Genomic DNA, 23,312 nt, shown 5'->3' on the forward strand with positions numbered 1-23,312 from the left:
AACATACAAATTTTAGCGTTTTGTTAACAAATTTCTGATATTATACTTTTAAATTTATGCTATCTCAATTACGAGAATTAAAGATTTAAATTATTTTTGAAAACAGAACCTTTTACGTATTGTGTAGAATAAATAACACTGCCCTCTTTAACCTCAACTTATCAAACAAATGGGCGTTGCCAGATTCAAATTATCGACTTTGTTGGCTGTCGGCTTGCAGATAACCAGTTCACACCCCGCCAGTTTTACACCGGCCATAACTCACTCTCGATATCACTCATCAATAAGGGTGCACAAAAGAAGGTCAAATTCATTTTCAACCCAAACGCGAAAGCACGTCCCTCTAATTTTACGTTAATACTTTAAATAGCTTTTAAATTTGACGAGTCCCTGAAGCTCATATTCTTCCTGCTTAATCGAACATGTTCATCATAATGCAAACGGTCCTGTCAGCCGCGGCGTTCATAAATCAGGACCCAGTTAATTATTATTTGGACACGACGCACGCTGGCAATTAACAAATGATTGCGTGGGTCGACATTAATTACACGTCCACGCGAGTGCCAAGACCCTCTTTCAGGATGTACAACCTGAATTCCTTTTCTCGTCGTTTCACCACCCACGCGAGTTTTTATGGAAAAAGCAACGGAATCTCTTCAGCTTTGACATTCAAAGCTGCGACGGAATAGAAAGTTGGACTTGGACGGGCTTTGGTCGAATAAAATCTTATATAAAACAATTTAATTCTTAAATTAGATATTCTCTTGTTTTACATTTCAATCATTTTGTTTGAAAATTCTTGAACATCCATCCAAGGAATGGGCCGTTTTCGTCCTCTGAAATGTTTCCGCGTGGTAAATTAAATGTAATGGGACGAGGAATGTGTCTGGCTGGGAGTTTTTAATGGCTCCAGCTCTCACAGCAGCCCACACAGGCAAAACAAAAACCAAAAGGCCGACACTTCTTCTTCTGCTTCTCTTGAGCTATATAAGAGTGCTTCTGATGCGGAGGCTTATAATATTATTACACCGCGCGAGTCTCAAATTGAGCTTGGCCGTAACATTCGTACGAGGAGGGCAAGGTCGCTCGCTGGCAGGCGTTTTCCGTTTTCAAAGGCACCTGTGTGTGAAATGTAATTTGCATCGCGCGCGACCGGCAGCTCCATTCTTTATATTTTATTGAAATAATCGACGGCCGGACGCTCGCTTTATTGCCGTTGATTGGCGAGTAAATTAATGAGAATCGTGACTGGCGATATAAAAAAAAAAACTCAAAACAATGAGAATTTGGAATAGCAGATGGAAATGTAGAGGAAAACTAATGATTATCTTTAATGATATTAATAGTTAAACAGGAAAACACGATCTTCAATTAATTTCATTTTAGAAACGAAATAAAAAAAATAATTCTTGGAAGTAAAACAATCTTATCTTTTGTATTAAAATTGATAAAAATTTATATGCTCTTTGAGATAATGTTTCAAAATTTTGATATAAAAACATTGATTTTCTACTTTTTTATTAATAAAACACCAGTTTGATAAGTTAAAATTTCAGGGAATTTTGAATATTGACTCAAAGTCAGTTAAATACGTTATTTTCTTCTTTCATACTTTAATTATGATTTGGGTCGAATAAGAAGATTTTGGCCCTTTCGGAATTGATTCTGACCCTGAGGATGAAATTTTATAAAAATATTAACAACATTTGTAAAAATATCAAGAGATAAATGGTTAAAAAGCTAAATACGCAATAAATTTTTATAAACACCATTTATTCCTTTTATGAGATAAATTGCAGCAGTAATTACACGCAACTACGTGATTTCTCGTTATTTTTTATATTTCTTTTTTTAAATTAAAAAATTGCGTAATCTGATATTTGTGTTAAAAAATTTAACCCTTCTATGAAAGGTGTGATGGTTTAAGAGGATAAGCGTCACTGTTTAATCCAGACTGATACGAGCTGATGGATTTTGCGCTCAACTTTAATTTTGCAATCGATTTGCTGTCGAACGTTTCCGCTGTCTGGATGATTATAAAAGCGTCGCCTTGTCACTGACGCAGTGACCCCTGCGCTGCTGAAAGTGGCGGCAACTCGATATGTATAACGCATTGGCGTGTCCGTCCATTTGCATATTACATTCAGTCAGCAAGCGTGAAAGGATTGTGTTTGACGGCCAAGACTGCGCGTGGTGTTGGATTTCAGTCGCCTCCTTAATAAAATTCAAAAAGTCAATCCACGCAAATATTTACTCTCGTTGTAAAACGATCTCCAGCTCGTTGGGATTAGCCGCTTTATAAGTACGTGAAATATTAATGCGGTTTCGCGCAACCCGACAGCGGGAAAAAATTCGCTCCGGTTTTGATACGTCTCTTTTCTTTCTCTCTTTTAGCCGCAACATCAAATAGCTGCGGGAATATTAAATGACCTGCCTTGGTAATTAATCACATTTTAGAGGTGAGAGATAAAAAGAGAGACCGCGCCTATGGCGGGAAATAAAAAATGATTTCCGAGACGAGTCCGATTGCGAGCGGCTATTAATTATTCAATTAATCTGCGTTGTGATTAATTGATCCGTTCGGGATTCAAATAAATGATCTGGTATAAGAAGTCTTGGTTAATTATGGTGTTTAACTTTTGCAGCAAATGTTAAAAATTATCAGGAGATCTCAAATTCATTTATGAAAATATTTCTTTTAATCCAAAACATTTATATTTATTTAATTTTGGGTTCCAAAGCCAAATAGGTGACAATGTTAAATATTTAAATTTTGTGTTTGTTTTTGGCTGATTTTAAGTAAAATTAATTTAAAAAAGCTAATTTTCTTAAAATAATTTGCAATGGTCGAGATTTTTATTTCAAAATAAAGGTGATAAAAGGTGAAAATCTCAAAATAGATAAATTTAAATGATTTTAAAAGCGCAATTTAAACTTTGAAAAAAATTACAGTTTGGGTTTATTTATAATAATTTTCCCACCCGTCAATCAATAATATTTATCTTCAATTCTTATTTTGTCTTCACAGTTCTACCAAATAATTTTTGCACTTTCTATAGTCCAATTTTCTTTTATCAGCAGTGTTTTTTTAAACTATTTATGAGGAATTCCCACTAGGAATTCTTTTTCCTTCTTTATCTTGCCTTGGTGACGCGCATGAAATTTGCGCAACTGGTTTTACGGCAAAATTCCTTTTGGCAAAAGTGGTACACTTATACGTTTGCGAGGTCTTTGCCCTTGGTAATTTCTCTCCCTTGCCGAATGATTTACGTGTATAAGACCTGCCGAAGCCAAAGGCTCAATTATGCTGGTAGACGATTAAACCGTCAATGCGCACGTGAATTATTTATTAAGGCAAATCAACGCAGCGAACGCACCTCGGGGGAAAAGTTACGTACGCTGAAATATAATAGAAAGATGAATTAAGATGAACGGCGTTGCGTGCGTCAAATCGAGTTTCACTGCGACTGCCTAGCTGTCCCACGCGCGTAATTGGCTTCAATTGTGTCCAATTTACTTTCCAATTGGCAAGCGAATAGACACACGCACAATTCACTTCTCTGCGCCAATAAAGCGCGGCACGACTTGTCATCTTTGAATTGATGTTGATCTATATGAAAATCCAATTTGTTCTCATTGTTTTACATTTGAACAGTAAAGACTTAGGAAATATTTTGTTATAAAAAAAAATAATGTTTTGCAGCCAAATTAATATAATTAATGTGATTTGCCTTTTAGTGGCAAATACACTATGTCAATAAATTTTTTATAGTCAAGGAATATCAGAACATTTAAAAATTAAAAAAAAAAGTTTCTAAATTATTCAATTTTAGCCTTTGTTAGATGCTCAAACTGAAATCAACAGAACATGTTTAAATAAAATTAAAACGTAGAAATTCCCACTAATTATGAATAATTCACATTTCTCTTTGCAATTTTAAAAAATGTCCTAATTCACAAGAAAGGAATCTGTTCACTAACCTTATAGAATTGCATTATTTTAAATATTCTAGAGTGAATTTTTTCTTTTTCAGATTTTTATGTCAAAAATTCATATAAATAAACTATAGAGACCTGTTTTGCAAATTTGCTTGATTATTATTATATATAATAATTTTCTATAATTATCTTTTTAAAAGACACAATGAAATTTTCTGACAACTTTTAATGAAAAGTAAATTCGATTCTTTAATCCTCTTTCGCAGATAGGGGCCCATAAATAAAATGGGTCCTAATATTTTCTGCCTTAAGTCTTTGTGTCTTCGCCGGCCATATCGAGTTTCATATATTTGAGCGTCGTTTTGAAACAGCAGCACTTCTTCTAGTGTTACACGCGCGTCGGCCGCACATGACGCAAAAAGATGAGCCGAAGGAAAGGTCAGTGAACGGCGAGAGGGCAGTTGTGCAGGACGATTTTATTTGTCCGTGATGTGCTAACTGCTCATTGATCATTTCGCAGGATATGCAGGTGTCTAATCCGCATCCTGTCTTGAGCAAAAAACGGCCAAAAGCTGAACTTGCTCTCCTTTTGGGCAATACCGGCTATTTTTCTTTCTTTCTCTCTCTCGCCGCGAGCCGTGTTCGGTCGGTCGTCCGGTCATTGATTTGACGTGGAGATGCCGTTCGCGAGAGAGCAATTATATTTTGATCATGTCGTGTATCTCAAGTTCAATGTGCCGTCATTGTTGTTTGCTCTGTGTATATGTTTGCCTCTCGCACGACGCTGCTCTCTCGACCATCAGGAGTCTAAACGGCCGTTAATAATAAAACCCTTATCCTCATTACATACTCGTAAGGCTCCCACAGTCGTGTTTTGACGAAAATCTACTCCTCGTGAGAGCGATAACAGGGCGTGCGACAACAAACAAAAAATTGTGTATTCGAGAGAGATATCAGAGCAGAAATGAGGCGTTTCAAAGAAAGCCAGCAACGTAGCCTGGGTGATGAAAAACTATTCTGTGAAAAAAGAAAATCGTTCAAGTTTTATATAAATAAAATTTGATTTAAAAAAAAATATATATAAATAGTTAAAAGAAATGTAAAATGAATTCTCTAATTAATTTACAAGACATGAAATTTAAATTTATTCTGCAATTATCTCAGTTTTTGCAGGCACTACTTCCAATTTCATTAAAAATTCCAATCGGTGTTCAACAATTTTGATAATATTATAATTTTATCAGATAGTAATTTTCCTCACCTCACACAATAATTAAACTATATGAACTATATAAAGTGGGCCATGGCCTAATCAATGACAAGCTATTTTGTACCAAATTTTATGCAAGACGGATATTATTTTCAAATTATTTACAATTACACCATAAAACTGCAAGAGAATTTATATATTTGATTAAAATAGCCTTAAAAAAGGAAGAAAAACGGAAAACAACAATTTATTTGTACTTTATTATAAATAATTGTAATAATATACGAAAATATATTTTATAAACTACACAATATATTATAATAAGTGTTTAATAAATAACCAGTATTAACATAAATCATTATAGATATTTTATTATTTTAGGTTTTTCTTTACTTGTTATACTGTTCAAGCAAGTATTTTGGCTAAAAATAATGGTTTTATCTATTATTTGCACTTTTATGGTGCTTTCTTCTTAAGCAACCTTAACAATTTGTTGATTTGTGTAAATTAAGACTAAACACCATCCAATTCCTTTTAAAATTTATTTTGTGGCAAACTCTCTGATTCCAGTGAAAGCGTGTCTTGAGAATTGCGAAGCTAAACATTGTATAAAATTACACGATTTATTCATTTAAGTAGTTTATTTATCAATTTTCTTGCTGCTTCTTGCCGTTACTTAAAGTGAAAAATCGCTGAACTTCTGCTATGTGAGATTTAATTTTATTTTCCAAGCATCATTCCTAACACGTCAGCTTTTCTCTTGAAATTAATAAATTGTGTTTATGTGGAAATCTCACAGTAGGTGGCAAAATTCCAACGTCTTCCCAAGAAATTGAATACTTTCAACGCATATATCCGCAGAACTTATTTTTCACCAACAAAAACTGACGCTTTATGGTATATGTGAAGAATAAACAAACCCGCGGTGTGTTATGCGTTAACACTTGGGAAAAATAAGACGTTCAGAAAAGCTTTGGGATTTACGAGATTTCATATCTCTCCGGCCCTTGAAATAAACATTCTAGCACATAAATTTACGCGAATGGCAATTATAATTCAGCTTCATCACTTACGGCGTTGACACTCACCGACTCGACCACACAATGAAAAATTGCTCCGGCTCTTTGACACGACACAAGTGTAATAAATACGGCTACTGCACTTACTTGTGCAGTGCATCATGCTTGATTGATTGAATTGTTCCGCTCGGCTGGATTTCAGCAGAATTTTCAAATCATTCGCAAACAGGTTCTTTTCCTTTAATCGTTCTTATTTTTAGATTTTGTAAATATTTATTGCTAATTATATTTTATGAGAAATAATTAAGTCTTATTGTTTCAATTTTTCTTACCATGATCTTATCTGGTGCGATGCTGTTGTTATTTTCAAGACATCCGTTCGCTTCCGTTTGCTGCGGGGCCTTTTCACTCGCATTGTCCCGACAACGCTGGAAGTCCAAGTCACACATTTCGACCAGCGGGATCAAACAGGCCGCCTTTTTCAGCTGCCTGTGGATCTCGCGCGCCGTGTCTCGGTAGCGGCTGCATTTACCCTTGCCTTTCTGCTCCCCCGCCTACAATTAAAATATAAAAATTCCCATCCAGAGCACGCGGAAGAAGGAAAAAAATGTATAAAAAATAAAAAGGAAAAATCCTCCCCATCAAAAGCACTTCTGTTTCCTTTAATTTCGAACTGCATTCGGATGTATGTGCACTACTTTGAAACGGCGTGAAATTGGTGTTTGCCTAGTTAATTTCGGAGGAAGTGACATCGCTTAAGGGAAGGTTGACGCAGCCACCCCTGTTCCGTCAACGGAAGTGGCGCCAGGGGACGAAAAATGACTTTTGAGAGAGAAGAGCGGCGGATTAATTTTGAAGAGCGAATTTGCCATCCCAAAATAGCGAGCGTATTTTTAGCGACAGCACATGGCCCGGAAGTGGAGCAAAAGCTGCTGGAATTGAACGCAAACTTTGTGCGGTCAGGGCTGTTTAATTTACGCAATTGCTTCTGACAAGTGACTTTATTTTATGTGACGGTCCTTTGTCCACTCTCTGTGGCGCAAACAAGCGTTTCCTGCTGGCGTTGAATGCACGCGGGAAACTGTTCTCAAAAGAGAAGGATGAGAGGGCACTTGAAAAAAAATATATGATGAGATAAGCAGAGGAAAGAGATCAACGCAGCGACCTTCAAAGAAAATAGCATTCACTGTTCATGTGGCTTCGATTTTGTGCGAAAGTCACGAGTAAATTGTTCATCTTTTAATGCAAGAAGTCGTAAATTAATGATCGTGATTTATATGATGACACTTTTTTAATTTAAAAAATTTCTTTTAATTTGGTGAGGAAGTGAATAAAAATTGTAACAGCCTCTTCTGAAATGTGTAAAAAAAGATTTTAAACGATTTTATATAGAAGAATGCCTATCAATAAAATTGCTTTCACAAAAATTTTAAGGCCTCCTTATTTACATAGTCAAATCAAGTCTTTTCAACAATAGGAAATATTTTATCAATAATTGGAAAATTTAACCACCATTGTTGTAAAGACTTGATTTGACTATGTCAATATGGAGTCCTTAAAGCACAGTTAATTCTTTTAAAATGCCGAAGATTTTCCTCCGAAAAAAATTTGTGTGATCCATTTTGTTCTGGAACGACCGTGAAAATAAATTACTTGTGTTGTATAATAGTGTGAAAATATAATTTACGTTTGATTCAAACAAGGCTCAAACAAAAATTGTTAAAATTACTTTTGAGAAAATTTATCGAATATAGTAAAAAATTGAAAGCAATATAGAGCTTGGAAAATAATTTCACTGTTCATGTGGCGCCGATTTTGTGCGAATTTAACGATTTGACTAGCAAGTTTATCATTTACTCTCAACTTCAATGATAAGTATAAAAATTTTATTATTTATTTTTTACATCGAGACATTCAATACAATAAGAGAGAAATGAGCTTAGATATTTGTAAATCATGTTGCAATTTTAATGAAATAACGAAAAAACAAAACATGAAATTAAATGCTTTTAAATAAAATTTAAAAAACAACGTAGCTTCCTCATATCTAAACTTTTACAACAAATTGACGTTTCCTTCACGCATTTCCGTTTAAAAAGAAAACTTTAGTTTTTGAAGTTGGCCTTATCATATATCGTTGGTCAAAATCACGCGACCATATGCTGGAAAAGTAGGTTGATTGGCAACTTTTGCTGCTCTTTTCCACGTAGTTGATTTCAGTCCTTCAACATGAACACCACGTCCGTCTTAAAAATCGTTCTGGTGGCTATTCTGCATCCAAGTATTAATTTATTGGTTCAATTTTATTTCAATTTTTAGAATTAATTTTCAAAAATTATATTAAATTCCGGAATTTTTAATTTTTTGCAATCATTTCAACTCAACTTAATAGCTTTTTTGCCCGGATACATGTTTTAAATATGTTTTTTTTTTTTTTAATTATAAAAACATGAAACTTTTTTAAGTGATCATTATAATTAACAGCAAAACAATTTAAAAATTTACAGATTTTGTCGACGCTGCATATGGCCCAACCATAGATGCAGACCTGGCAAAATACAACTACGTGGCAAGTGCAAATTGGAACAAATTCTTTAGCGTGAATTTTAAGCATAGCAATTTAAGACAATTTAAGTACTCCATGTACTAATTTTTTTATCGAAAAAAATTAATAATAATATTAGAGTTGTAAAAACGCGATTGAAAACTTCCATCTTGTGCATCAAAATCAGAGCTCTACAATCGTTTTGCCCATAATCCTGTATCTGATCTGAAAAGAAGGATGGGGCAAGTCCAGTGGGCTTTCCGTGCAAGTGGTTTATATAAAAACTGGTGACTTGTCGATGACTGCTGGGGGCACAATAGCAGCAACCTTTGCCTTTGCTTGCATAAAATATAAAGTCTAAGTGACTGACTTTGCATGACTGATATTGATATAGCACAACAAAAATTGGGGAGATCTATTCCCACCATATTGAGCTGGCACAATTTGTTATCAAAAGAAAAGCTGGTACGTGGCCGGTATACGTGGCTCTTTCCTGTATTCTACGATCGGTATTCCAGAGCTCAGATAATTTTGGTTCGAATAAAAATCACACCTGATTTTGAAGCACAAGCAGAATTTTTCAAATATTCGAAACAAATAACAGGATATTAGAAATTGGTGATTTATTACTAGAGCTACCAATTCTTTCCCATGCAATTCTCATGACTTTTGTATTTTTCTGACTTGTTGTGAGAGAATGGAATTATTGAAAATAATGCGTTTTACGTTTAAATTGAGTTCTTATTTCAGGTAAAACTGAAAAGGCTGGATGAAAATTTGTCCATGCCTGCTCTGATACTGAGCAGTCGCTACGTTCTATCTTCAGTGACCTCGATTTCTTTTGTGGGGTGAGTCCAAAATTTTGGTGATCGATTAGGAACTTAATCACGTTTTTCATCATTTTCATACAGAGCGACAGCAAAAGATTTTGATGTTTACAGTCATGTTGAGTCGACCTCAGTCTCACATATGCTTGTTAGATTATTTGATTTGACCGAAAGAGTGTACGTTGGCAAGGTTTGCAAGTCTTTTATCTACTCGCACAGATACAACATGGCAGACTCTTTGTATCCCGATTTCTCAATGAATACGACTGGAGAAATTATCTTTTACGATGGAGATGTCAGTATTTTTATTCAAATTTTACTTTAACCGTCAAAATATTTTCTTCAAATGTTGTTCAACAATTACTTTGTCCTTAAACTGATTGTAAACATGTTACAGAAATTGAAGTCCAAAACCGCAAATGTTCTTTCCCTCACAGCTTGCGGCACAGACGCTGACCTTTCAACACGTTTCAGCTTTAATCCAGAATTACATATCTGCATAGAGAGAGATTCGACGCCTGGTGCTCTAACTGTAAAACCTATATTCTTATATATTTGGGTGCATAAATGAGGAATTCAATTTGCAGTTCAGTTCTGATGATCCTGCGAACTCTTCCTATAAAAATGACTTTATGCTTGTGATCAATGGCCACGCTGTTGGAATCAGGCGGATTTATTACTTCGACACAACTGATTTCTCACTTTTGGCACCGGTGGTTTTCGCCAACATTATTAAATTCAAGAGCAAAATTCTGGAAGTAGCAGTTGTTGACCTACAATAAAATGATGTTTTCAAAAACAATATAAAATTGCAAGAGGTTGTAGAAAAAAATATTCTAAATTAATGAAACTCATTATGGGCAGAACAAAGCCTTAGTGATTGACACATCTAAAATTTTGTTTTTGTTTTGTTTTTGACAGACAACATGAAAAATGTTTTTGCAAACGCACGGTTTTGTTTATCATTTAATAATTCTGAAATGCAATCATGAAAATAAAAATTTGAGTTAAAAAATTTTGTTTTTTAAAAATTGTCAAAATGACTTGAATGAATAAAAGCTTACAAAAATAATTCTTTACATTTGATTCAAGCAAGGCGTAAACGAAAATGGTGAAAATTGCTCTGCGGTAAAGTGTGCTCTGCTTTTTGTGCAAAATAAAAAAAGCTCTTCTGCATCATTCGTCGCTTGCGCTAGCCTGGTCGCTCAGCATTTCATTTTCCCAGAGCAAACTTGGCATGCTGCAGAGCGTGTTAATATTTAACGAGCACACTCACCGCCCAAGTACATTATATTTATACATATGTATATGAAAATCTGTGCTGCGCAATTACTCGGTATTATTTCAATAATGTGGCAAAACGCAAACCGTCATTGTTCGTTTACATAATTTCCGCCCACTGCACAGCTTGAATAAAAAAATAAATCCAACAATAAAACTCGCTGAGAGAGGATTTTGTAAATTTAATCAAATATTATTAAGAGTTCTATTTGTCATGAGTCATGAACTAGGGCACTTTAATAAATATTCAGCACTTAGTTTCAGGACTAATTTTATTTCATTAATTTTTGAAATTCCCCCTCACCTCTAAAGAAGTGTTGATAGCAATTTTACCATAATTCAATTCTAAAATCATACTGATGGGCTTGTGGGGAAAACAATTTTTAACTGAATTTGAACTATTTTGTGATTTTAATGACGTTCTTAATTTTAAAAATGTATTTTATTGCCGGAAGTAATATAAAAATGAATTAAACCGCTTAAAGGATTGATCGATTTAAGTTGAAAATTGTATTCTAAAAATTTTACTAAGGGGTTTCTGGTGCAATAAAATTTGAATAATCTTGTTTACACTTGAATTTTTAAACAAATTTGTGTCTATATAAATAAGTCTATGCACATTTATGGAATCCTCTCAACCCAGATTTTAATGCGAATCAATGTCATAATAATAAATTCACTTTGCACAACGTTTTGCACGCCCCTCTTTGTACGAATGCGCACGTCCGATGCAGTCCGAAATATGACAAGCGCAAATAATTCTAGCCGTGTGCTGAATACGTTTGTGTTTATCTGTTAGTTGGCACCGCGTGCGCACACATACTAATTTGATAACGAAATGCAAACACGCGGCGCTAACTGCTGGTCAGGTGATCGCCCTGGTCACTCACCTCCATATCGGAAAATCAGCACAACAAACTAAAGGCAAAGGGCATGACGCTCGGTTAAAAAATATTCACTGACACTCGCGAATTAAGTCGAATGCGAAAAAAAAATAATTCGCTGGAGCGGCACTTTGGCGCGAGGTTGACGCCGCGCGACACACGGACAGACTAATAGAAAAGAGACTCGGAACGCCCCACTCGCGCGCTCGAAACCAACTCCGCGGCCTGTCCCACAACTCGAGAGAGTCTCATATGTGCTCCGAGTAAATATATGTTACTGCCGAGACTAAATCATCGTTCTAGCCCCCTAAACCCGTCTGCGATTGCGTCACACGTTTTCAGCTAGTCTAAAAAATGATCAATTTCGAGCATGTGTGTTGTGACTTTTTGGTACATGGTGTGTACGTGCGTGTGAGCCGAGTGGCTGGATCGGGATTAATATGCGCCCAGACAGAGATCACGGCAAAAAAATTGAGTTAGGCGACACTTTAAATTTTTGGTTTACAAGTAAAAAGTTTCAGGGCTATTCAATTATCTCAGATATTTACAATAATATGCCATGCTGATATTAATTTCATTCTATTTATAGAGATTGAAAGATTTTCAAAGAAGATTATGCGGTTAGGTGAATTTAAATAATTAATGAGAGCTGAAACAAGGAACAAGCATTGTCTGACATATTATTTTAAAATTACTTCTCTTGTATGACAATAATAAATAAATACTAATTTATAGCACCCTGCCGAGTCTTTTTAATAAATTATTTCAGTTTTTAAATGATAAACGCTATTAATTAGTTAGTTTTTCACATATTATGTTGGAGAAATTTATTGATACTGATCTTCAAATAATTATGATAGAAAATCTACGAAATTGCGAAGTTTCTTATTTAGAAACAGGCTCGTCAACGTAAAGTATCAGTTGTACCCATACTATTATTTTATACCATTTAGTATATTACATAAAAACTTAAAACTAGACCGCATATTAAGAAAATAGCAGTATATTTTATAAGGAAAATAAAAATCAAGGAAAAATTTTTTAAAACATAATAAATATAATAAAAAAAATAGTGATAATAAAGCAAATTAAATAAAATTTTCTTAATGATTGGTGTCACGTAAAAATTAATTTAATTAAATAATTTATGTATTAGTTTACTTTAAATTTCAAATGAAATTGAATTAATATGCCCAAATAATTGTATAATAAAGAGAAATTTATTATTTAATTTAAATAAACTAAATAATTTCCAGTCACAATTAATCTGCTGAGAATAAAACTTTGCGCTATACAATAAAATTCTGCGCCATTTAATTCAAAATCCTCACTGTTTACCAAATTATCGATAAGCGCACAATATACGTTTAAGTGGCAAGCTGAGAGTAATTCAAGTAGCCGAGCACTCTGCTGGCTGCAATGCATGTAATGAATACCAGCAAGCCACTTATAATAAATATGCACTGTTTTCGCACAAAAAGCATCTCTTCTCGCGAGTGCTCGGCGAGAACCTCATGACCGCATCATGCATGTGTTTTGAATTTCATCCCATTCGCGTCTGCAGCGGTTTAAATGCAGCTTGTTTTGTTTCTGACTTCAAGCCAAGTTATATATAAATCCTTCCGAGAACTTTTTGTTTTTGCTTTCAAAACTTAGAAAGAAAAAAAATGTCAAAAAAACATTATCTTTGGCTGGAGCCTATATTTTTTTTACACTCTGGCACTTTTTAATTTTATGGTCTGGATTGGCCGTTCGTTTTGATCAACATGTTGATTGCGGCAAGTGTGATGAAACCGCAGCATCGCTCTTAAGTGCTCTCCGCTCCCAATTTAAACAATAAAAAGGCCATAACTTAAGAATACTAATTGATGCATACGGAAGCGCGACTAGTGCCAAATTGGGTCGTTTCACCAAGAGAGAGATAAGAAGAAAATAAAAAACATCAAAAAGTAATAAGAGAGGCGAATTCATCTCGGCAATAAAACAAACCTCGAGATAAAGGCATAATATTGTTTAAAGGCTGCTGTTTGATTTAAGGGCGCATTGACGTCGACAAACGGCCCCAAGAGTCGAAGGTCCGCGCACAGGAGGAAGGCACTTATACTTGAACAAGCAGGCCACGTTCTTTCTCAAAAAACACAATAGAGAGAATGAAAAAGGTCTCAGGGGGTTGAATGCATTTCCGAGGAAAAAATCTCCATCCGCGTTAATATATGTGCACACAGGCCATAAATTGTTTAGTAAAAAAAAACACGCCACTATTTTTGACAATGAAAACAGAAGTGCTTGAGAAAAAAACCCTTCCTATAAACACCCTTACAAAGCTCACCTCTTCCTGCATTTTTCAGAATTTAATATCGGTTAATTCTCGCGGCCACGAAGGTCATTTAGCTGTATAGTTGGTCGCCGGGAGTACAAAAAAGTCGAAGAGTCACAATAATTGAAAAAAGCAGCGAGGCAGGAACACCTGGAGTGGTAATCCGGTGGCGGCAGCGTTCCTAATTTGGACACGAGCGGTTCGTTGCCATTCGAAATGCATCCTCCGTCCGAAAGAGAGAAGAACCAGTTGACGAGATTATTATTTGTATTTAATTGTGCCGATATCGGGTTTGACCGCTACTTCCATCGAAGAACTCGGCAGACACTTTGACGCGCAAACAAAATTATTTCTGTATCCAACGCGGAGAAAGCGCACCCCGAGACTGTGTTGTTCCTCGCGCACAATCCAAACGCACACTGAAAATTTTTTCCAGCAGCGAGAGTGTGCGTCTGTTTCCCTCCTAAAAAGAGTCTCTCTCTCTTCCTCTACCTCAAAACACACCGCGGAGTAGGCGTCTTGCTCGTTGGGGCCCATCGAGAAACAAACCGAAGGCAAACATCAAACCGCCGAGGCCTCGTTGCCACGTCTCGGACGCAATGATCATATTGTAATGAATTCGTAGAGAGATGTAAAGTAACGACGGCTACCAACCAACACCTACGATAAATTTATTTATTTCTATATATCTCGTCGTAATCAAGGTCGAATCAATTACACTGACGCAGCTCGTTCTTCTCTATCAGTTTGAAATTATATGTGCAGGTGTTCTCACTTTGCTATGGGTCGAATACAGATGCATTGTTTTTGTCCGTTCGTTAATCAAATATAAGAGAGAAAGAAAAGCGGGGAGCCTCGACAAAGCTGCATCTAATGAAGACTGGCCTTGAGTTATTTATCAAATTAAATTATTATATTCGAGTTTATCTTCGGGTATGACTTCTTGATCTTTAACATTTTGATTAATTTTATGTTGCAAGGATGACAAAATTTAAGAGTACGAACTGAAAATGATTACAATGTATCTGCATAGCAATTTTTTTTTTTAATAAAAAAGAGGCTAACATTTTTTTTGTGGCTCATCAGAATGATCAATCTTGTTTATTGAATACAATTTTGTAACGCCTTTTAAGGCTAGTAAATTAGTAAAAAAAATTACGATGGTAATTTCCATTGAGCAAGTTTCTTACTCTTGTAATATAATTATTTATTCATGCACGTCGGGCTAAATACAAGCATGTAAATTGGAAACGCCCGACAATAAGCTCAGCGCCACCAAAAAATTCATTAAGTTTTTACGCGCGTCCATTGAGCTGTTGCTGGAGAACTAGTTTTTAAGAAGCGGCTTATCTCATTTTTTTTTTGTCCGCAGCGAATAAAGGTACAAATTAGTGGTCCCATTAGAATGCTGCTTTTTACGCATTTCCTCCACTTTGACATTTACCAGCGTTTGATTTGTGACACGCGAAAGGGTCTCTATTATTTATCGGACGACAAAAGAAGACGGAAGAATCTCGGCGCGCTCGTGCGACCGAAAAAGGGGCCATTGTTGTTATTTCGTTCTGTCTAATCCAATCGGATCGAAGAGAGAATAAATCTCTGTTAGGCTGTTGAAATGCGTGTAAACAGCTAGCCAGGCGCAGAGAGAGAAAGAAATGCCCAGCCGAGCGAGCGCGGGGGAGTTTGACATTTTGAACACCTCATTAACCTAATGCAGCAGTCGACGGGGTGCACTTCTTCTTGCACCAAAGCAAATCGCTACTCATTATTTTTTACACGTGCCTCGTGCGGATTATTATGCACCATTACCAGATGCAGCAAGGAAACTTCTTATTTTATCGCTGCGAGCCCATCAGAGAGAATAAGAGAGTTGTAAAGAGACGTTGGGGGTGGAAGTTGTGACAAAAAGTTTTCGTCCCTGCTTGGAAAGCTCAAAGGAGCTCAAAAGTTATTTTTCTTGGAACGCGAACGCACTTTCCAAATTGTAGGAAGAGATGTACAAAATTCATGATTTTTGTCATATTTTTTTCCAGGGTTGACGACAAACTTCTCATCGTCAGGAGCTGTAAAAGGAAAAAATTCCCTGGAAATTTGAAATTTTTCATCCAAAATCAAAATCTTATATTTTAAATCTGAATCACTACATCACTGAATAGTTTAAATTTTTGAATTAATTTATTCTCAAAAACAAAAGACACCGGAAATTTTTAGATAAACAAGTAATTTTTTTCTGGAATAAAATAAGGATCTTGAATTATATAATTATGAAATTTAAACAACTTAGGCTTGAAACGTGTGAAAGTTTGATAAATTTTATATATTTCTTTAATCTTTTGCAAATTTTTTAATCGCAAGATAATTCAAGATAATTTATAATCATTTTTATTTAATTTTTTTCTATTAAAAGATACGAATTTTCTCAATTGAAATAAGTCGGTGCAAAAAGTGTGTCTCTGCACGTCAAGATCTTTTATCTGCGCCGGCAGAGTTTCCAGCGGCGCTTTTGATTCGAAAGCCATTTGGGTGGCATCTCTGGCCGCGTTTGCATCAGAATGCATTGGCGGCTGGCAGGCGTGAAATTCGACATGAAATGGGCAAATCACGCGCGCGTCCGTCCATTCAGGGCATTATATAGCTTTTACCGAGAAGTGCTAGACAAATGGATGTAACAAATCCAGCTAGCGAGGCGCACCCTCGGCCGAATCGCGCGGCACTTTTTCCGCCGCCGTGATGAATGATGATGGACAGAGACAAGTATTACTGTTATATTCACCAGCAGAAAAGGGTCGACCGACCGACCACGGAGCTGCTCTTTGAATGCAAAGACATCCCTCGCCCATGTAATCATAACAAATGTCACTGCTTAAAACCCGAGTGCTGTTTCGAGAAACTTCAAAAAGACTCATATTTCAAACAGAAAAAAAATAATAAGTTTCACAAAAAAAAAAATCAAAATTTAAGCTTAATTTTTATTGTAATAAAAGATTACAAAAGATTGATGCAAAAGTTTTTTTTAGTTTGTTTCTGATCACTGATTAGTTCCTGACTTAAGGATTTTTGCAGATTGTGCAAATTGTGATTATATTTGTGTTTTGAAATCGTTGAAAAATGATATTTTATCAGGCATTTTCAATGGAAATTACTTTTTGATTACTTTTTATAGTCTCTTTTGTAAATTAAATAAAACTGTACAAGCAATTTATTTTTAAACAAACTGTTTTAAGAATACTTATAAAGCCCTTTCCTATAGAAGTGCCATCATACAATTTTGATAAAAAAAAATATCAATAAAATACCAGAAAACCTTTATATTTCAATTTTTTAAAAATTGTTTCGTTCATTTTACTGCTTGAAACATATCCTGAGGGTGTTTTTTGAACTGAAATTCATCCTTTCATACATATTTGTTAATTAAATAGCTAAAATACTCAAACTTTTTGTTATTATTTTCTTTTTAAATTTTGAAGTTTTATTATTTGACATTATAATTTTCTTGTGCCTTTACCTTTGAAGGTATTTTCCATAAATTGGCAACAGCGTCTTTGTTTCCGACCACATTTCATAATAAATCTCTCTCAGCAGACAATACCTATCTCCCTCTGATATCACGCGATCCCAAGCACAGACCCCTCACCGTGCATGCCGAGTTCATTTTTCAATCTGCGGCCGATCCGAGACGCCAATAAGGTACCGCGCCCCCGTGATATCACACAAAGGACACGTTCTTGCTCTTTCTTAATGCAGCCGGATTTGTGACTCGACAAATCTCTCTCCGCCGCGAAAAGATCGGTCTCCGATAAACCGCGCGCAACACGATTTTCGGATTCCAAAAAATTTCTGCTGGCGCCAGTTTGGGTTCTGCGCTTTATCACTCGGGGCTCATTATTTTCTTGTTTGGTCCAGAAGCTGCTGCACCTTTGAAGTCGCCCCGACCCCCTGCCATGCAGTTTTTAAACAAAGTGTGAGAGGTGGAGACGAGTTTTACCCAAAATTAAAACATCGCTCGGCATCTGGTGAAATGATTTTAATGGGCCGCGTCTCTCGCGCGAGACGGACGGCACGTGCACTCTCGTTGGGCGCAACAAACAACACGTGCACGTGTCCTGCAGCAGCGTGTCTGGTGGTGCAATTAAAAATGCGCGTCACGATCGGGCCTTCTTGCACCGCAGGCTATAAATAGACCAAAATAACCCCCAAATGGCTCCACCGCCAGCCAAATTAGATTCAAATAAAAAATAAATATAAAGTGTTAATAAATTTTGAGGTTTATTAATATATGCGCAGCTGCTCAAAATGCCACTTTAATCTTACGAATTTCTAATATTGTAATAATTTTCTGATATGTCTTATTAGTATGATTTTAAAGTTTATTTTTCAATTATTGGAAAAATATATTCATTTATTTGCTTTTCTTAACTTTAGGTATTTTTCAGTGTTTTTGTAATATTTGCGAAAAATTCAGGAATGTTGCTTACACTTTTTGATAACTTTTATCCAGAAACTAAAATTTTCATACCTGAGAATTAGCGTAAATAATCACTTGAAATAAATCAATTATTTGTGTTTATTTTTAAAATGCTATAATAATTATTTCATATCATAATACCACAATCTGTAGATTTTTTCACAGGACTTGGGTAATTTTATTTTCGCCTGCATACACCTTAAAAAAAGATTAAAAATTTAAATAAAAACTACAAGATTCACATTTTTCAATTTATAATAATACAAATGTTTTTTTTTTGTGAATTTAAAAAGCACTAAAATTTTGATTTACTATCATTTTCAAAATTTATATAAATTGTAGAAGTTCCACAGGCTTTAATCTTTATAAAATGAGTAGCAGTTAAATTGCTTTATGTCTTTTTAAAAGCCATACTTTTAGCAAAAACAAAATTAATCTTCAACATCCTTTTATGCCATTAGGAAGCTTTATCAAAATTAAATTATAACCTTCAATCTTTAATCCGGCTTAAACGTGTCTATTAATCTGCGGTTAGCCTCTCTGTATGGTCGGAAATTATTTTCGCTGAGTGGTCAGCAGCGCACCCAAAGGTTTTCATTTTTGCTGCTGCAGTCAAATAAGTCGGCAAGGAAAATAAGACCGAACGCCCGCGGCAAGGCGACTTGATTAAAATTAATGAGTCGGGCGAACATCATCGCAGGGCATGGCGCCTCGATGGGAGGCACACAATTCATGTAATGATAGGTTGGCAGCAGATCTGTATTACACACGCCGCTGGGGGCTCGCACGGCGAGAAAGGATGGATTTCTATGGGAAAACTTTTTAAGATTTTTTAGTTATTCTCTCTAATAATTGTTATTTCTCGGATTTTGGAGAGAAATTATACGACGGCCCACCTAATGTGATAATTACACGCGAGTCGAAATGGATATCTCTTTCCGTTTGATGAATTGAGACGTCCGTTTTCAAATTTATGAGGTGGAAAAGGGTTTTTCATTTAAATGAGCTGTTTTTTGGGAGGAGAAATAAATTCTTCTTTCACATTGACCGCCACAACTCTGTTGGTGAACATCATTTGAATAGCATCATCAAAAACAAAAGGCCATTGTATAATTGCACAACAAACCCTCACCATTGAATACATAAAATTCTACCGTTCTTTCAAAGCAGAGAGGAATCTGTTCGTTGTGTTCATCATTATTTTTTTTTTAAGCAAAGCTCGGTCGTGTCACGCTGAATAATACGAAAAACAAACACCAGGAAAACAGCATTTCATTTAACACGTGCTCGCCTCTCGCCTATTAAAATTCCGATTCGTGCTTGAATGTAATATATAATTTTTCGTGTATGCCGCAGAAAAAATAATAATAACAAAAGCGGGCCCGACGTGGCGAATAATTTTTTTTTCGAGTGATAAGCAAAGAGCGAAAAATGCGCACAGCAGGCTCGTCGCCGGCAAGAAAAAAAGAGAAGTGGCTCTTCCTATATACGTACTTATTACCGACACCCAGCCGAGACATTCCTTTGCATAAGAAGGCGAGTACCTGCATTGTTCTATAAAGTATGTATGAGAGGAGCAAAAAAAGACGGTGAGGTGAGGGCACTTCAAATTTGGTTTTACTGGCGCCGTGGTTGCCGCAGAGGGCACCGAGAAGAAGACTTAACGAGAACACAAAGAAGCAAGCAAATTTATATTATTCTGATTAATTGTTGTTACAATAATAATATTTTAAAACTATTTTACACTCATTATTAATAAATTTTTATTTATAACAAGTATTTATTTTTTAAATTTTTTTTTTGCTCAATTTATTATATTATTTTTCATTGATTTTTTTTATATATTTTTGTGGGTTTTAAAAATTTTACCGCTTTTTTGATTGCATTTTTTACAAAAAGGTCACCAGAACCAAAAGAAGATCAATATAAATATAAAAATATTCAAATCCCAATTGCATTAAAAAATTTAAAAAGAAATTATTGAAAATTGCTGACCGTGGTAGCACAGAAGATGTAATGTTTAACTTTGATTTATTGTTATTAAATTAATTTTAAGTAGCAAAATAATACTCAGATTGAATGTAAATATGAGGAAAAATTTGGATTTATGACAGAGGAATTCAGCAAATATAAACAAATGTGATATTCTAACAAAATTACGTAATAATTGCAAAAAGAATTTAATCAAAAGGATATTCACAGTTCAATAATTGAGATTTGCGTATTTACAACAAAAACATTCCATTTTGAATAGTCTAATGTAATATGGCTTGTAGCCTCTCCTCAACACAAAATAACAAGTCGCATAGGTCTGATTTTTCCTCGAACGCATTAAATTTTAGTTTTTATTTTCGTAATAAAGAACATTGACAGCCTTTTGTGTTCATGAATAGGGTCTAAATTGACAGGTAGAAAATTTTTTTAATTAGGTTCGAAAACCTCAAATGTAGAGCTTTAGTTTCCCTGTCCATACAGATCTCGCGGTCGTTTTCTTATCCAAAATGAGAGTAAAAAAAAACGCACCCGCCGAAATGAAATGCTGCGTCCATTAGGTGCGGGCAAGTCGATGTCATTTCTGAGAAGCCCATTGTATAATTATCCGCCGTCGTTTGGCGAGAGATGAAGAAGGAAATCGACTCGCGAAATGAGAGGAGATGTGTTCATTCCAGAGACGGCTGGAAAAATTTCCGATTCGACTCGGGTGCGAAATCTTGAGATTTTGGCCCTAGGCAAGGTTGGGCGAAAAATTACATTTATAGGAGAGACTGATTGGCTCTGAAAAGTAACTGTAAATCTCTCAGAAGAGGCTGTAAAAAATGATTTAATTAATTTTTTTCTCATGCAAATTATAATTTCTTCCTTGATAGTTTTCCCGAATCGAAAATTTGCATAAAGGTAATTCTCTCCTCGGACATCAATCCTATCACCTTTGGAGCGGAAAATTTCAAAGTTTTAATTGAAGAATCCAAGTTGAAAGTCGCATGTGCGCTTAAAGAATGTACGCGGTGCTCGCATGCCGGAGGAGAGAAAAAATATCGGCTGTGCATGGCAACGTGTGCAGGAGAAGAAGAAGAAGAAGCCTCCCGCCGTGGTCTGTTATAAACATCATTGGAACTATAAATACTGGCCCATCTGATTACATTAACCAGCAACACGTCGGTCGGTTCGTACTTTTCATCGGGCTGCTGGAGACCGAAATAAAGCACCGGAGCAAAAAAGAAAAAATCATAAAGATTCAGTCGTGATTTGGTGTTTTCGGATATGTCATTACGCGATGACGAATCACAAAATTTCAGAACACGGCAGCGAAATCCGGTTCGTTACAAAATAAATTCAGATCCATAAATTTGACCTTTGCCGAGATGGATTTCGAATTGGACCCGTTTTTCCGTACTCACCTGTTTCGCGGAAATCGGCGCCGAGTTGTCGCCGTTTTCTGGAGCGCCCACACCGACCGACCGGTCCCCCCGTGCACTTTCTTTCTACGCGATCTTTCTTCTCGCGACTGGAGCGGCAGGCGCCCTTTGCGATGCGGACAAGTCGCAGACTCGCCGTCTGCCTGCCCATGCTCCTCTTATTGTTATTTTCGCGCACAAAGGCCAACGCCGGCAGATCCAACGCCTCCGACATCTATCGAACGCGCGGCAGACGAGACCGCCTCGCGCGCAGGCAACCCGCGCGACGCCGCGGCCACGCGGGAAAGCGAACTTCTGATATAATCATAATAAATTGTCTGCTTACCTTGGCTTCGCACTCCTGGTGGCAGATGTAATTGCACACTGCAAACACACGAAATTGCTCAATTATCGAATTTAAATTTTATGGCAGGAAGAAAAAAGCACGGTTGGAACGAGTGACTCACGTTGAATGATGGAAATAATATAATTACTTTTTTTTAAAACGTTGAACATAATTTTTACATCTGTTAATGTTTAATCAACTAAAACTTAATTATGCTCTCTATTTATCTTGATGCTCAAGAATTGTTAAAAGAATGAAAAATGATTGATTACCGCTTTGAAAGTTGAGTCATTATAAGCTTTTGTTGATTTTTATTGAAATTAATTACAATAAATTAATTTATATTTATTAGCAGAGCTGATATATTGTAATTCTAAACAACACCTCATTGAAATTGATACATCTTTAGTGAATAATACGTAAATACGCCGCAGTTAGAACATTTAAAATTATTTTAAGAATAATTTTGTTTAAATTTAAATTTACATATTAACGGGAGAGAAGCTATACAACGCGATGTATTTTATAGTAAAATGTAATAAATGTGTTATTTACTTAAAATTAAAATGCATAAAATTAATTATGAATTATAGTGAAATAATATCTATCTACATATTTATTAATTATATAAATTTATATATATGTTTAATTAATTTATAACTATTTTTTTATTGAACGTGTATCAAGCTCCAAGATGCATTGGGTTAATAGTTCATAGCATGATTCAGTTGGTCTATGTAATATAATTTTCCAGAAACTCAATTTGATATTGACTGTAACATAAAAAATTATGCTATTCAAAATTAAATGTTTTAAATTTATGAAACTATATTATTAATTTCCAGTCAAAATTTGAGTTAAAAATTTCAATAGACAAAATAATGCCAATAAATTAGATTTGTAGATTCTATCCATTTCTCAACAAGAGCATTTCCAATCAGCTCCCAACCACACAACGTCAAGAGCAAAATCAAACAAGCGGCAAAGTTATATTATCAAAACAAACAGAAAGTTAACGAACGAAACGACGCGTGAAGTTCCCAGGAAGAGCAAGTAGCTCAGAACACAACATAATTTGCCACAA

At 35.4% G+C, this 23,312-nt stretch overlaps 2 protein-coding genes across 9 annotated transcripts in view; one reads left to right on the forward strand and one right to left on the reverse strand.

The window, feature by feature from the left end:
• LOC132193599 (tensin-1) overlaps positions 1-23,312 on the reverse strand; it is a 124,914-nt gene that overhangs the window by 41,331 nt on the left and 60,271 nt on the right. The window contains exons 1-2 of one of the 8 annotated variants that reach the window (XM_059614368.1): positions 14,035-14,360; positions 6,501-6,722 (exon numbers count right to left, since the gene is read on the reverse strand). In XM_059614368.1, coding sequence (XP_059470351.1) covers positions 6,501-6,722; positions 14,035-14,046 — 234 coding nt within the window. In that variant the 5' untranslated portion in view covers positions 14,047-14,360. Of the gene's footprint in view, positions 1-6,500; positions 6,723-11,711; positions 11,867-14,034; positions 14,361-21,885; positions 22,039-22,228; positions 22,267-23,312 lie in introns of those variants that run through there. The other 7 variants (XM_059614366.1, XM_059614367.1, XM_059614360.1 and 4 more) reach the window with 7 other exon arrangements.
• Positions 9,490-10,619, forward strand: LOC132193607 (uncharacterized). Its single transcript, XM_059614376.1, has 4 exons — positions 9,490-9,561; positions 9,625-9,835; positions 9,938-10,072; positions 10,128-10,619. The coding sequence occupies exons 1-4, from the start codon at positions 9,497-9,499 to the stop codon at positions 10,320-10,322; spliced, it is 606 nt and encodes a 201-aa protein (XP_059470359.1). The 5' UTR covers positions 9,490-9,496; the 3' UTR covers positions 10,323-10,619.

Source organism: Neocloeon triangulifer, unplaced genomic scaffold (assembly GCF_031216515.1).
Source record: "Neocloeon triangulifer isolate White Clay Creek 2 clone unplaced genomic scaffold, ASM3121651v1 ptg000004l, whole genome shotgun sequence".
NCBI classification, from domain to species: Eukaryota; Metazoa; Arthropoda; class Insecta; order Ephemeroptera; family Baetidae; genus Neocloeon; species Neocloeon triangulifer.